At 30.3% G+C, this 14,439-nt stretch overlaps 2 protein-coding genes and 1 long non-coding RNA gene across 6 annotated transcripts; 1 reads left to right on the forward strand and 2 right to left on the reverse strand.

Moving 5' to 3' along the window:
- Nucleotides 1-2,011: 2,011 nt before the first annotated feature.
- On the reverse strand, nt 2,012-3,914 carry LOC113785739 (uncharacterized). 3 transcript variants are annotated; one of them, XR_012162419.1, is made up of 3 exons: nt 3,520-3,856; nt 2,736-3,222; nt 2,012-2,367 (listed from the first exon to the last, which is right to left on the reverse strand). It is a non-coding gene; the product is annotated as an uncharacterized lncRNA (long non-coding RNA). The 3 variants fall into 3 exon arrangements; XR_003471872.2 differs by having other exon boundaries at nt 2,736-3,206; nt 3,520-3,855; XR_003471871.2 differs by having other exon boundaries at nt 2,736-3,914.
- A 335-nt stretch (nt 3,915-4,249) lies between these two features.
- Nucleotides 4,250-8,083, forward strand: LOC101502533 (transcription factor UNE12). 2 transcript variants are annotated; one of them, XM_004493680.4, is made up of 6 exons: nt 4,250-5,071; nt 5,952-6,071; nt 6,162-6,227; nt 6,608-6,673; nt 6,898-6,975; nt 7,125-8,083. In XM_004493680.4, exons 1-6 carry the CDS (start codon nt 4,754-4,756, stop codon nt 7,353-7,355), a joined length of 879 nt encoding a protein of 292 aa, XP_004493737.1. In that variant the 5' UTR covers nt 4,250-4,753; the 3' UTR covers nt 7,356-8,083. The 2 variants fall into 2 exon arrangements, with proteins under 2 accessions (XP_004493737.1, XP_004493736.1); XM_004493679.3 differs by having other exon boundaries at nt 7,101-7,584.
- A 1,958-nt stretch (nt 8,084-10,041) lies between these two features.
- On the reverse strand, nt 10,042-11,356 carry LOC101503044 (auxin-induced protein 22E-like). Its single transcript, XM_004493681.4, has 4 exons — nt 11,035-11,356; nt 10,606-10,805; nt 10,383-10,482; nt 10,042-10,271 (listed from the first exon to the last, which is right to left on the reverse strand). Exons 1-4 carry the CDS (start codon nt 11,238-11,240, stop codon nt 10,199-10,201), a joined length of 579 nt encoding a protein of 192 aa, XP_004493738.1. The 5' UTR covers nt 11,241-11,356; the 3' UTR covers nt 10,042-10,198.
- Between the last annotated feature and the right edge of the window lie 3,083 nt (nt 11,357-14,439).

Consider the following 14,439-nt stretch of genomic DNA (forward strand, 5'->3'; position numbering starts at 1 on the left):
AAATTTTAAAAGTATTTTAATAAATATTAATATCTGTAATTATCTATCGCAAAATCAGATTAGTCATGCTCTTTTTTTGTGTTGTCAAATTTAAATTTATTTTTAAAACATTGTTAGAAAAATATAAAAATGATTGTAATGTGGTATTCATTTCATTCTATTTCTGTCAAAAAAATGACAAATTTAAATTTCAAATTGGTAGTATTTTTAAAAAATTTAACAACATAAAACGTAAAAAAACACTAAATAATTTTTTAATCTAAATATTAAACATTATTCTTTTATCTATAAATGGTAAATAGTTTTCTCTCAAAGACACAATAATATCACTTATATAAAGCTGGACAATTTTCTTTGTCTTTTGAAGAGCCAAAATATTTTCATGTTGTAGTAGATGAGATCAAATAACAATACTCTAATTAACAACAATCAAAATTTTGAGAAAAATAATCAAATAGGTATAATATGATACAAAATACCACTTACTCAAAAATTATTTGTGCACCAAAAAAAGAATTTTCCAACTATATCTACTTCTTTGAAAATAATTAAATTGCAAGGCTCTAATCTATAGATTGTTTGAAGTAGAATAACATACTTCAAAAAAAAAAAATTATATATTGATTGTATTTTAATTTGTAACTCATGACATATTGATAGTTATGCATAATATTGATTTTACTTTAATTTGTAATTCATGACATATTAATAATCATACATAATATTATATACTAAATAACAGCTTTATATATATATATATATAATTTTTTAATCTAAATATTAAACATTATTCTTTTATCTATAAATAGTAAATTGTTGTATTCCGAAGACACAATAATAACACTCATATAAAACTGAATATAGACAATCTTGTCTTTTGAGGATTCAAAATATTTTCATTTTATAGATGAGATTAAATATGTCTACAAAAACAACACTCTAACTAACAACAATCGAGATTGTCTGCCTTTGCAAAAACATACATTCAAATAGATAACATATCGGTGATTATTTGATTAAGATTAAACTGTTTATATTTTAAATTAAATATTTTAAAAAAGAAAAATCTGCATTAAATCTGAACCTTTTGAAATCAATACAACAATTACTGGTGTGTTTGATCGCGTAAATGTGTTCTTGCCCAATGCACGCAATTCCAATTTTTCTTTTCCCCACTTATATGTTTATAAAGTATAAAACGTATCAATAAGTTAAATTTATAAAAGAAGATATCATATATAACACAAGTTAAATTTATTAAATTATTTTATTTAAATGTCAAACATTCAAAGATAAATATCTTGAATTAAATAAATGATGTATTAGAAATAATAATATTAAATAATGAAAAAGTAAATTATTATTACTTATAATAGTGATTAAAATTGAAGATATTTTTTATTTTATAATAGTGACAAGAATGAGTATATAAAATATTGTTGGCATTGTCAACCTCCTTTCTCAGTAGTACTCAGTAGTGTCTCTGTTTGGGAATAAAATGGTGTTACTAGGATTATACTATTTTCTTTTGGGTTGTCATGTTTAGAACCAACTGTTAAACAAATTGAAGTTGCATTCAAAGACTACCCAGCAAGGGCTAGACGGAAGGCTGTTTACAAACAAGCAGAAGGGTATAATTTTTTAGAGAGATATAACATTTAGTATTGATTGTGACTCAAATAGGTTTGTTTGTTGTACTTATGTATGCCATTCAAACCAAAACTAATGCCCATTGGAGAAGCAAAATGATCATCAGCATATACTGGCAAAGGTCTTTACATGTGAAAGTTTTTCTTTAATAAATAAGATATTTCATTTGTAAATGTAAGTCTAAAGTATAATAAAACTTTACCAAATAGAAAATCTCATGGGTTTGTCGCAAATTCGCAGTGTTCTATAGTACCCATGTCCTTTCAATTTAAGTGGTTCACAGCACAATTTTTGTAAAAATAATCTTGCGCAAATTTAACAAAGATAGTACTGATGTAGTTGATGCAATCAGAGTGTTCAATTAATCAAATCAAATGAGATAAATCTCACATCTCACATTTATTTCAGAAACGAAATATTCTATCATAATTGAAAATGAACAAAAACATAACCATGTTATATTATTGTTGTATAAAAAAACTGAACAGATCCTTCCTTATTCAATCCATTAGTATTATCTATGAAGACAACAACTGCCAGAAGTTTGTGCTCTTCTAGACATAATTCCAATTAAGTGCCAATTTTAAGGAGCGGGTGAATTTTTCAAGTTCTTTCATTCCCTCTTGGGGAGTTTTGGCCTCACTAAGCAGTAAGCCACTTCACCATAGCACTGCCAACTATCACACCATCTGTCCATCACTTCATCAGCTCCCCATCCTGTTACATGTAACAAATTAGATTTCATTAATTCACCAAATGTTGTATAGGTGTACTTACACGATTATCGGACACGACATACTAACACAGACATCATATACGATACTGACATAACCACACAGGTAACTATTTGAAGTGTCAAACATCGAGACATGTATTCCATTAAAAGTGTTTGTGTTACATAAATTAAATGTCTTAATGCATAGCTCTAAGTGGTTGAACTGAGTGTTTAGACACATTAAAGAGTTTAAAAATAAGTTTAACTTACGAAATAATATATTAACAATTAACATTTATCATCGGTCTATTAAAAAAATTATTTAACCAGACAAAAATAGAGTCATACTATATGTGGAGAAAGTACTTACCTGCTTCACCTGCTCCAATGTTGATATCCCAAAACCAACTGCCACAGGCTTAGTTGTTGCCTTAATTATGAGCTCTTGAAACGAGGACAAGTGAAAGGTTGAAAAAAGATGCTACTAAAAATCTGGTATCTAGTGACCAATTTAGCGGCTTAAACATAAATCGGCGACTAAATGAGTCAGTTACCAATTTAGAGGACAATTTGTAAAAAGTCACGAAATCATTAGTTGTTAAGGTTAATTTGACGTTTTGGGTTTCTAAATTAATCACTAAATAGCAGTTTTATTGTATGGATTTGGATTCACTAACTGTAGTCTACAGTCATAAGATTCAGGGCGTTGGATAAGTATCAAACTATTATATCAAAAGATTTGACGCTAAAGTGATTTGTTAGCATGATTGAGAAAAGCTCTTGCAAGATACACAAATCCATATGCAGCATCAACAATTTCTTCAGTCATAAAATCCAGTACCTTCAAAATCAATTAACTATATCCATGTGAACAAAGATTAATTTAATTAGCCACACAAAAAATTAAACATTTAGAAAATGTTAAACAGAATATACCACTATCAAATTTATACAATATTGCAAAAGGTATAATAAAGAGAATCCATTTATGTTTCACAACAATGCACACAAAAGGTTCAAAATGTTTTATGACAGTAATAAATAATTAAAAAATGGCAAATACACAGCATATATAAAATGTATACATATGAATGAGTTCAGTAATGCTGAAGAGTGAATCTCATAACTTGAAATATTCATTTTTCTTCTTTTACCTTTTTTTTTTCATTCCATTTTTGTTTGGCTTCAACCTTACCGAAAATGGGACGAAGTCCATCTGCAATGTAAGTATGTAACTTGTAAAAGTGTGGATAAAATTCAATGGTTTTTCCTCCCCCTAAACTTAAATTTTTTTTTTGGATATTTATTTGTGTAATTTGAAATATGTATTTTATAGATTTTGTGGATGCAATTTAAATTTGTTTTAAGGAAATGTAAGTTTATTTGATTGCGGCATTTACTTTATTCTAAATAAAAAAAGCATTCAAATATGGATAAAATCTACTTATATATTTTAATTACGATACTCACTTGTCCCAAAAGTGTAACCCAAGGGTATGAATTGAGACAGAGTTTCATGAAAGAGGTTTTCTATCGTTGGTGCTAACAAATTCTCTCAATTCGATATAAAGTTAACTTGTGGGGTTTGATTTCCATCCTCGATAGAATATTAATTATTAATAATATTAATTATTGCAGTTTTAAATTTTTGTTCATATTAATTGGTTAATTTATAAACTTGGTTTAAAAATCTGTCTACAATAAAGAGTCATATTGTGATTTTATTTATTTTTATTTCGAAATGACAAAAAATATAACACAAAAAAAAAAAAATAATTAGTTTTAAAGAAAGTTCCATCTTCTCAATTTCTCTCTCACGTTTCACAACACTAATTTTAATAAATTTATATATAAAAATAAAAATAAAAAAAATAAAAAATAGATTGAACATCTATCTATTTCTAAATTGGATTTAGTTATTCAAAAATAAAAAAATAAATTTTACACTCTTAATCAATCATACCAATATAATAAAATTATTAAACATATTTAAATTTTATCAACACTATTTATATCCTTAATTAATAATAATGAACTAATAATATAAAATATTTTACATTTACCAATTACAGTAAATAAAGAAAAGCTTGTTTTCTATAAGAATAAAGAAGGTAAGTCTCATTTATGGAGAAAAAAAATTCTCTTTTCCTTGTACACCATAGGAAAAAAAGAAAAAAAAGGGTGGACATACTAATGAGCAAAAATGGAGACCCTATTAATAAAAATGAAAAAGAGAAGGCTCTTAATTGAAATTGAAAAAAACAAAGCTTATTTTAGGAAACTCACTCACTACTTCTCTTTACCTTTCATGTAGTAGATTCTTCTTCCCACCGTGTCTTCAACTCGTTTTCCCAACTCAACCGTCACTCGTCCGATTCCAACTATCTCATGGCCAATAACCCCTCCGACGCTCCCGCCTCCGACGACTTTTTCGAACAAATCCTCCGCCTTCCTACCTTCGCTTCCGCCGATTCTGGATTGACCAATTCCGACCTCGGCCTAACTACCGCTCCGATGATGCTCCAGCTCAACTCCGCCGACGCAAACCATCACCTCGCTTCCGGAGGTTCCTTTCATCAGCCGGTTTATCAGTTAGGGTTGAGCTTGGAACAAGGCAAAGGAGTGTTCTTGAAGCCCGATGAAGCTTCTGGTAGCGGGAAACGCTTTCTCAACGACGTCGTTGATGCTAGACCTAATAATAATAATGTAACAATTCCTCTTTCAATTTTCATTCTTTATCTCTTTCAAATTGAGCTTTGTTAGTAAGAGGTAATACTACTTAGTTTTCATGCAGAAGCAAAGTTTGTTGGAAAAATAATAATAAATTAATCATTTATGTATGTTTATGAATTATCATCAACCTTTGGGAATTGTTATTGCATGTATAAAGCAAACTAAATATTTTATAAAGTTTAATGAAAATAATTAAATAATACCTGGCAGTGGAATGGTAATTTGTTTGCAAATAAGAGTATCTTGAAAATTAGGTTACTTGAACTTTCATATTGAAAGTTTTGTTGGGTGTATTTATGCTTGTCGATTCAATTTCTAGCCAACTTGCTATAGATATCAATAACATGTTATTAGGCACTAGGGTTGGGCTATTGATGAGGGTTTTTGGTAGCTTTTAAAAGGTCATACCCTTAAACCTCATTGTCATCCTTGTGTATTCAAAAAGGTTCTCACCGTTCTGTAGTTGGAGTGGATGAGTGCCTAGGAGTTTACTTGGAATACAACCTTTGGAAATTGACATACGGCATGCATATACAAGTTGTGTATAAATGAATTATGCATCAGGGTTAGATCTGTACTGCACAAAATTTTGGGTTAACCTTGAGTAATTCAATTCAACCCTGTTGGTTGTTGGAAGTGTTATACTTATCATAGGTTGGTTTGTGTTTATGATTGCTTTTATGGGATCTTCGAACTTCTTGAGTCAAATAGGATACGTATACTTTACTTTTAGTATCCTTGAATGAATGATTTATTGTTTTAACAGTCTTTCTTTTTGCCTGTGAGAGGGAAGAGGGAGCATTGATCAAGTAGCATTATTTTTCTCTTGATGATATATGTAATCGCTGTGCAGGTTTTTCACGGGCAACCCATGCATACTACTGTTCCTGCTGCTCCACATCCTCCAGCCATGCGTCCTAGGGTGCGGGCTAGAAGAGGACAGGCTACAGATCCACACAGCATAGCTGAGCGAGTGAGCTTCAGGATATTTGCATGAATATTGACTATTTGCTGATTATTATGTTTCACGTTTATATTTTAGATTAACTTTGTATGATTACAGTTACGTAGAGAAAGAATAGCAGAAAGAATCAGGGCATTGCAAGAACTGGTTCCAAGTGTCAACAAGGTATGTGACTTCTTTAGCATATCATTTTATTACAAAATATGGTTTTGCATTATGTGCTTTCAAGCAAGAGTGGAATTGTCTTTGGGAGAGTAAAGGTAAAAGAAGTTGTCATGAAATGTAAAAAAGATTGAGTATCAAGTTGACATACTTCTCATAAAAGGATAAAAGTGCTGTAACATCTGCATATATTATAATTTAAGGAACATGGAATGTGAAGAGTGCTTGATGTAAGAAATAAATCTACTGGTATCAAAGGGTAGTATGTTTTGTAGTGTATGATATGTGTGATACCGCGTAACTGCACAGTGTTTGTAAAGAAGGTATTGCTGCTGATTTATTCACTTCTTTCTAATATTATGGTGAATTACTATTTCGTTCAGACAGATAGAGCTGCCATGTTAGATGAAATTGTGGATTATGTCAAGTTCTTAAGGCTTCAAGTGAAGGTAAACTGCTACTTTTCTCCTTATTGGGCCTGTCCAATTTGTAATTAGTGAAAGTTTATAATTATAATGGCGTTTCACAGTCTCACTAGTTTTGTGTGTTAAATCTGTTAACTTATGCTTTTTTATTCCCACCTTACCGAGTTAGGATTCAATTAGTTAAGGATTCTACTCATAGTCAAAAGTGAAGACGACTTCCAATAGTTGTTGATTCATCTGCGTTTCAGGTTTTGAGCATGAGTCGATTGGGTGGAGCGGGTGCAGTGGCACCACTGGTAACTGACATCCCACTATCATCAATCGAGGTGATTATTATGACGAATGACTAGTTGCAAAAACTAAATATGCATGAGATCCACTTTTACTTGCTCAGCTTGATGACTTAACTATATGTATACATTAAAGTTCACGAATATATATCTTCAAGCAGTCTTACAAATCCAATGGTGATCAGGAAGAAGGTGGTGAAGGTGGAAGAAATGGACCAGCATGGGACAAGTGGTCAAACGATGGCACTGAAAAACAGGTAGCTAAGCTTATGGAAGAAAATGTTGGAGCTGCGATGCAATTTCTTCAATCAAAGGCGCTTTGCATCATGCCCATCTCACTGGCATCAGCGATATACCAGTCACAACCACCGGACAGCTCTAGTATAGTCAAGCCTGAAACTAATCCCCCTTCATAGACCTCAGACACTTGGTGCAAAATCCATTGGCCCCATCAAGGGCTCACCTAAATACTTCTGGGACCTACAAATAATTTTGTCCGGTCCAAACCCTATAATTAAGTCATTGGCAAGCATCATGTTGCAATCAAAGTCAGATGCCATAACTTTTTCTTCTTCTTTTTTTTTGCCTTTCTCTCAGCTTTTGTCCATACACGGTTCAATGTCAATGCCTTAGAAAATAGAGGCAGACCCCTATCTTGTCCTGCCAAGTTTCATGAGGAAGAAATTGTCAAAAGTTCACTTGATATGCTCTTGTTTCTTTTGCTTCATTGGGTTGAGTGGATGGTAGTGGAACATGATGAAAGCGCTTTTGTAGTGGGGCTTAATTTTTGTTGTAGTGGGATGTGGGACCTTGTAAAAGGTTAGAGAGTGGTGTGTATATTTTAGTAGTAGTGATGTACTGATGTTACACTAGAAGATTTGAGATGCAGAATAGTTACTTTAGTGCATTTTGAATTTACAGTGAAGGCAAAATTTCAGTGATACTGATTTTGTTGAATCTCTTTGGCCGAAATCACATCGGTACATTGACACTAATGGTAAATTCAAACATGCATTTAGCAATGTTGGGAGTTACCAGTCCAGCAGAAAATAATTGTGTTTTTTGGTTATTTTGGGAGTATTAGGGATTGTATGAATTGTTTAGTCAAAAGTAATCGAATTTTTCTATATTCTCCTTGAATCAATATTGAATTTTGATCTATTGGATGGAGATGGAAGAGGACAAGTATTGGTGCACCAAATCTATATATCAATCATTAAGCTGCAGCCTTATTCAACTCAACTAAATTATACGGTAATAACAGCATGTCCTTTGGAGGATGGAATCTAGCATTAAAATATAACCCATTCCCTTGGCTCTTTTTGTCAGAAAATATATTCTACTTCATTTAGATATTAGTTTTAATTTCATTGCATCTCAAGTTTTACATTTTATTTTCATTTCTTTGTCTTTTTTATTACATCACTAGTCATATCTGATTCTCTTTTACTTTTACTTTTTATTATTTAAAACAGCCTAAGAGGCGAGAAAGCATTATTTTTGTTATGGCAAACAAATAAATACATGTCCTTTTATTCGGTAACAACTACCAATCATGGATTACTTTTTAATATCTTTTTAACACATTTTGTTTCTCTCATCTTCAATTTTCGCTCTTTTTATTTTTATACCTATATACTTTTGGGTAAGACATTATTCAACAATTATATAACCTTTCTGCAGAATCATAATAATGTTAGATACCTTACTTTTTACCAAGTTTCTCACATTAAGTGTTGTACTAAAGTCTTATCGAGTTCAATCATGATGCAAATAAAGTTTGGTTAACAATTGATTTAGTTAAGGATCAAATTCATATATATTCAAATGGTTTGACTTTAACTTAAACGCAATAATCACTTACGCCTAATTACTTTGCACATACTATATAACAATCAATTTTAACTTGTATTCAATCTCATACGTAAGGTATCAACTATAATAATCTGGCCAAAGCAACAAACCATCAATTATTAATAAGTAACAAAAATATATTTTCTTAATTTACTGCAAAAGAAAAACAAAAAGACTATTTTCAATTGAAATATCCCAAAACATCATAGTGAAAAACATTTTCAAATGGGTCGAAGGCTGTGAGAAAGCCCACATTTTAATTTGGAAGGTACCATACAAAGTGGGCTTGAGTAACCAAACGATTTAGTGGAACTGGTCCAATGGCCATCCCCAGTCTAATTTGTATCTAACAAAAATTGATGGTCAGTCTCTGCTTTACATACACTTCAGAAGTAATACGGAAAAAGCCAAGGTAAATTGTTCATTATTCCTGTAAATAAATATAACGGGTGCATCATATCATGTCATATTTAGTTGTAAAGCCCTTTGTTATTAATCAACAAAATATTTAGCTGTAACGCCAGCGATATGCTTGTGGAATCAAATGGCTTAGTAAGAATTGCTTGGTTGCCAATTGATTAATTATTGGAATTTTGTATCACTTCTTCTTGACCCCTAGACTACACGGAATCAACTATGACATTGATGAGAATAGCTTGCTTTCTATCCAAATAATAATTATAGTCATGATAATTATTAACATATTCTTCATTGACACTATTGTATTAGGCTCTCGCATTCTTTATATTTTTTGTTTGTTATTTAGCACCATTATTAGGTAGGTATATACCCCCTTCCGGTCCTGGATCACAGCTAGCATATGTTTGCCCTCAACGGTAGTAGTGAATATATGGCAAATCTAATATTGTGTCAACTCCCAACTGGGCATATTGGACATACATAGGATGTTTTGATGGTTTTTATTTTATTTTTTATGTTTAAATTTTTTTTATGTAGACAAAGTTATAATTTACAAACATCACAAATAAATTCATACATTTAAAGTGAAGATTCCACGTTCAAATTTGAATCACTACAAAAACTATTCAACCTAATAATATTGATATGTTAATCGAATTAAGCCTTATTCCTATAGCTAATTGAAGCAAGCTCAACTCAAGTTATTGGATGGAACTAAGATTAGACAAGCAGCAAGAGTTGTTGTGCATAAATTAGTTTGTGTGTTATTGTGTAAATATGAGACGAAGAAAAAAAATAAGGATACATAGCTAGCATGAATAAGTAGTATGAAGAAACAACATTTTCCCCTATTGTATATGGTATATATGAATTGAACATAAACAGATCTAGCTAGGACAAAATGAGATCTTAATTACATATATCATATGTACAACTAAAATAGCATTTATGCATTCATGCTTTTGTTTTTGTTAATTTTGTGAGGTCACAAACAAGCCAATCCTTTTGATTCTGATCCTTTCACTATCTTCAGCCTCTTGCAGGAAGATATGAACATGCTGCAATTAATACACATAGACAAATACTAATTAATTTACTGATTTAATTAAAAGAAGCTGATTTAATTATTTATATATGATGATGAGGGGAGAAATCAATTAAGAACTTACTTCCATGGAACATCGCCAACAAGCATCCAATCACCATCCTTGTCCTCATAAGTAGGAGCATATTCAGATCCATTGTACCCTTCCCTTTCTGAATATTCACCTGTCCAATACATTAAAATTAACCACATTAATATTTTATTATTCATTTACTTAAACTTTTTAAAGTACTAATTGATGTAGGTACGAATTAATTAATTACTTATTGTTGCTGCATAGTTCTTACCAAATGTACACTTGAACAAATTTTGCAAGGCTATGAGAAGTTCTGAATAACTCTTGTAAACTTGAAGATCTATCTTTCTCAAGTAAGGTGCACCAGCCATGCTTACTTTCACATACATTCCACCTCCATCTTCAACCTTATTTTGTTGTAAACTATTCTTCCTATAAGATCTAATTGGTGGCCACCCCACTACTTGTACCCTGCAATATCCATCCATTTTCAATTCATTAGTGTTTATCATTTAATCAAAAAATTACAAAATATTATAAGATAAAAATTCGCAATCACAATCTAGGGTGTGACATCAATGTTTCAATTTGACGCATCTATGATTGCAATTGAACCAAAAAACCTTTTAAATTAAGCGATTTAAAACATTGAGTTTAAATTAAAATATGTGATGTGTATCCAATTCATTATATGACTTACTTTGTAGGTTGGACAGTGGATTGGTCATCATCAGTTGTGGTTGAGGAATTAGAAGAAGCATTAGAACTAACATTGTTACTTGTTTCCGGTGAAGATCTTTTGTTGTTTCTAACAACAGAAACATTGCATGAATGTTCATCACTTCCAGGCAATCCCAATCTTAACTCTGTATCCTTCAGATTCATCTCTGTTTCATAGCTCCCCATTTCTTGATGAAGTGCAAGATTAATCAATACTGAATTGTGATTAATTATTTGGAGAAATGTGTGAGAGAGAATTAATTAATGAAGAAAAATGCATGCGGTGTGTGTGACTTAGTAGCTAGGTATGTCATCAATTTTATAGTAACATGAAAAAAATGATAAAGCGAATATAGTGTGTGACACGCGCTTGGTGACCGACCTATCAGATATTGACATGGCAGTGTTTAAGGTAGTGGGGCCTACTTCACACGGTCGAAATTGAAACAGAGCGATTGAGATAACGACAGATGTGAGTGTCTGTGATATGAATGACACGGAAGAGCATGTTGTTTAAGTTAGAGGGGACAATGAAGCAGCGTGTACAGTTCATTATTGATGGTGAATACATTGAACCACCACTATTAACGGACGGTTAGGATTGAGGTTGGGAGGTTTTAGGAGCGTTGGATCATGACGGACTTTTCCTTTTTTTGTAATGGAAACAAAGACATGTGATTGGGAAGGGTCCCATGTGGATGTTCTTCATTGGATGGGCATTACCATGTGGATGTTGGCTTCTCGGTGCATCACATGTGAGATTTGCATGTGCTTCTACCTCCTTGCAATAAAGCATTGGGGCATTTTAAATGCTTGAAATATACCTTTTACTTTTTATTCGGTGTTACTTCTACTAACTAATCGTGGGTATTTTCTTATTTTACATTTTATATGTTTTGAATTTATTTGTTGTTGTAATTAAATTAGATTTGTGATTTTTAATTTTTCATTGTAAATTGAAAACAATTTAGATATTTTTATTAAATTATATTAAAAAAATAATATTATATCATGTATGTGTAACATTACTTGATATTGTACTCATATTTATGGATTATAGTTTGTTTAATTATTTTGATAATAACAAAAATTATTTTAAAAAATAATTTATTATGTTAGTGTGCGCACTATTTGTTAAAAGTTTTAAAATATCTTACGTTGTATCTTCTAATAATTAGAGAAGAAAAATGAAGAAATCAAATATGCTCTTAAGAAGTTGTTAAAGCTCTGTTTGACCATGGTCAATGTGTTACCAATGCGTCTATGGTGAATCTCATAATACAAGTTCACTCTGATAATTTTGCGTTTGATAATTTTACCAAACCGGTTGATCGTCTAGTTAATGCATTAAGTCAACACTATGATAAAAAGTCAAATTTCTTAAGTCAAACATATGAGCTCATAACTTTAAAGAAGTAAACATTTCAACATCATTTGAGCATCAAAGTTGGACTTATCTTCTAAGTCAAGAAGGTCGTGACATTCTCTTAAAATGTCATCATCTAGTATTCATCTCATTTTCATCAAGATACACTAGTTCAGTTATGAAGATGGATTTGGACAAGTTTTAATTAATGTTGATTCAATATATGTGAAGATTGATACGAGTCATTATTTACATGTTAATTTCATGCAATCATAACAATAGTCATAAACTTTAATGACTTTGAAGTTTTTTTTATATAAAAAGTCTTGTGATCCTCACTGCAATACATAAGAGAAAAACATATTGTTGTCATATATAGCAACTCGTGAAAATTTTTATTTAGCTTTAAGTTTTGAGAAATCTAAAATACATTAGAGTGTATTTTGTAAACATTATCGTGTGAGAGTTTTTTCAGAAAACCATCTTAAATATTATTTGTAACTTAACCAAGTAGCAGTTGTTGTCCTCAACAACTTGAGTGTAGTAAGTTAAAAAGTTGAGAAAATTTGAGAACATTCAAATTGATTAAAAAGTGTTAAGCGAGCGTGTGATATTTTTAGTGATTAATAGATTATAATCTTTCAAAGTAAAGAGACTGAACATGGCCACTGTGTTAGTGTTGATGATAAATCAAAATAAATTGACTTTGTATTTTTTCCATTTATCTTCTTACTTACTTATGTTACTTTATTAAGATCTATTTTATGTTTCTTGTGTTTTTCTTTCATCATAATTTCCTCGTCTCAATTTTAAGATTCCAATTCCATGGAATCAAAACTGCGGATAGTCTTTTAGTTATGGCTTTTTTAATTGTCCGAACAAAGATCAAATAGTTTTAATTTAATCCCGATCCGTCTCTTTCTTGTTCCAACTCTTTCTATGTAGTATTATTATTTATTAATTAATTATATTTTATATATTATACATGTATATTATCAAGAATGTATACTCATTTGATACATGTGCTCATATTAGAGTTATCAATAAAACTATAAATTTTAAAGTCCTTTCTCAAAACTCTCTTACTAAATCTTCAATTTTACGCCTCTTTTGAAAATAATTTTTTTTTTTATAAATTTTAGTTTATTATTTCATTATGTTTTGTGGGCTTAAGTGACGAGCTTCGTAGATTCAATATTTTGTTAATTGAGATATTTTTTAAAAAATTTTTTGAAATTTATTTTTCTCGAATAAATTTTTTTCAATAAAAAAAAAATTATTGTAAATCTTTTTTATCAGAAAAAATCAAAATTTTTTATTGGAACTTTTTTTAAAAAAAAAAAAAACAAATTGTTTTTTGGAAAAATATCAACAACAAAAAATTGAATTTTTTTCTTTCAAAAAATATCAAATTTTTTAAAAAAATTGGACTCATAAACCCCACTAAAACCATAAAATTTTAGGAGATTTTTAATTTTGGGAATTTTTTTTTGTCTTTTAAACTATGAAATTTTTGTGTCCCTCCAATATGTGACTTGAGACCAATAATTAGTAGACTTGTAAAATTGACAGCTCTAACTGATATGCTATCAAAATAAAAAACAATGTGTTTGTTTAGTTTATTTTATTTTTTATTTTATTTTATGACCTTCGAAAGTTTATTTGGGTATTAACATACAGTTACTTTGATATATATGAATAAACAAATTATATATGTCATTCTCAATTGTGTAATAAAGATTCGAATGATACGAGTCTGAAAATTGACTTCATTTAAGAACTTATAATATGTAAATGCTCAAAACATCAAAGATGCTACACAAATACTTTGAATCGAAGATAACGATACCAATGTCTCAAATTAATGAAGTACATGTTCCTCATGCATATGCATTGCGAAAGGGTAATGATGTAAAAAACCACAATAATACACAATAAAAAAGAATAAGTATTTTACTAAATACTCTTTTATCAATTATTGTTACCGTCAATATAATTCATTTTGAGGCAATTTTTTAA

Source organism: Cicer arietinum, chromosome 3 (genome assembly GCF_000331145.2).
Source record: "Cicer arietinum cultivar CDC Frontier isolate Library 1 chromosome 3, Cicar.CDCFrontier_v2.0, whole genome shotgun sequence".
Taxonomy (NCBI): Eukaryota; Viridiplantae; Streptophyta; class Magnoliopsida; order Fabales; family Fabaceae; genus Cicer; species Cicer arietinum.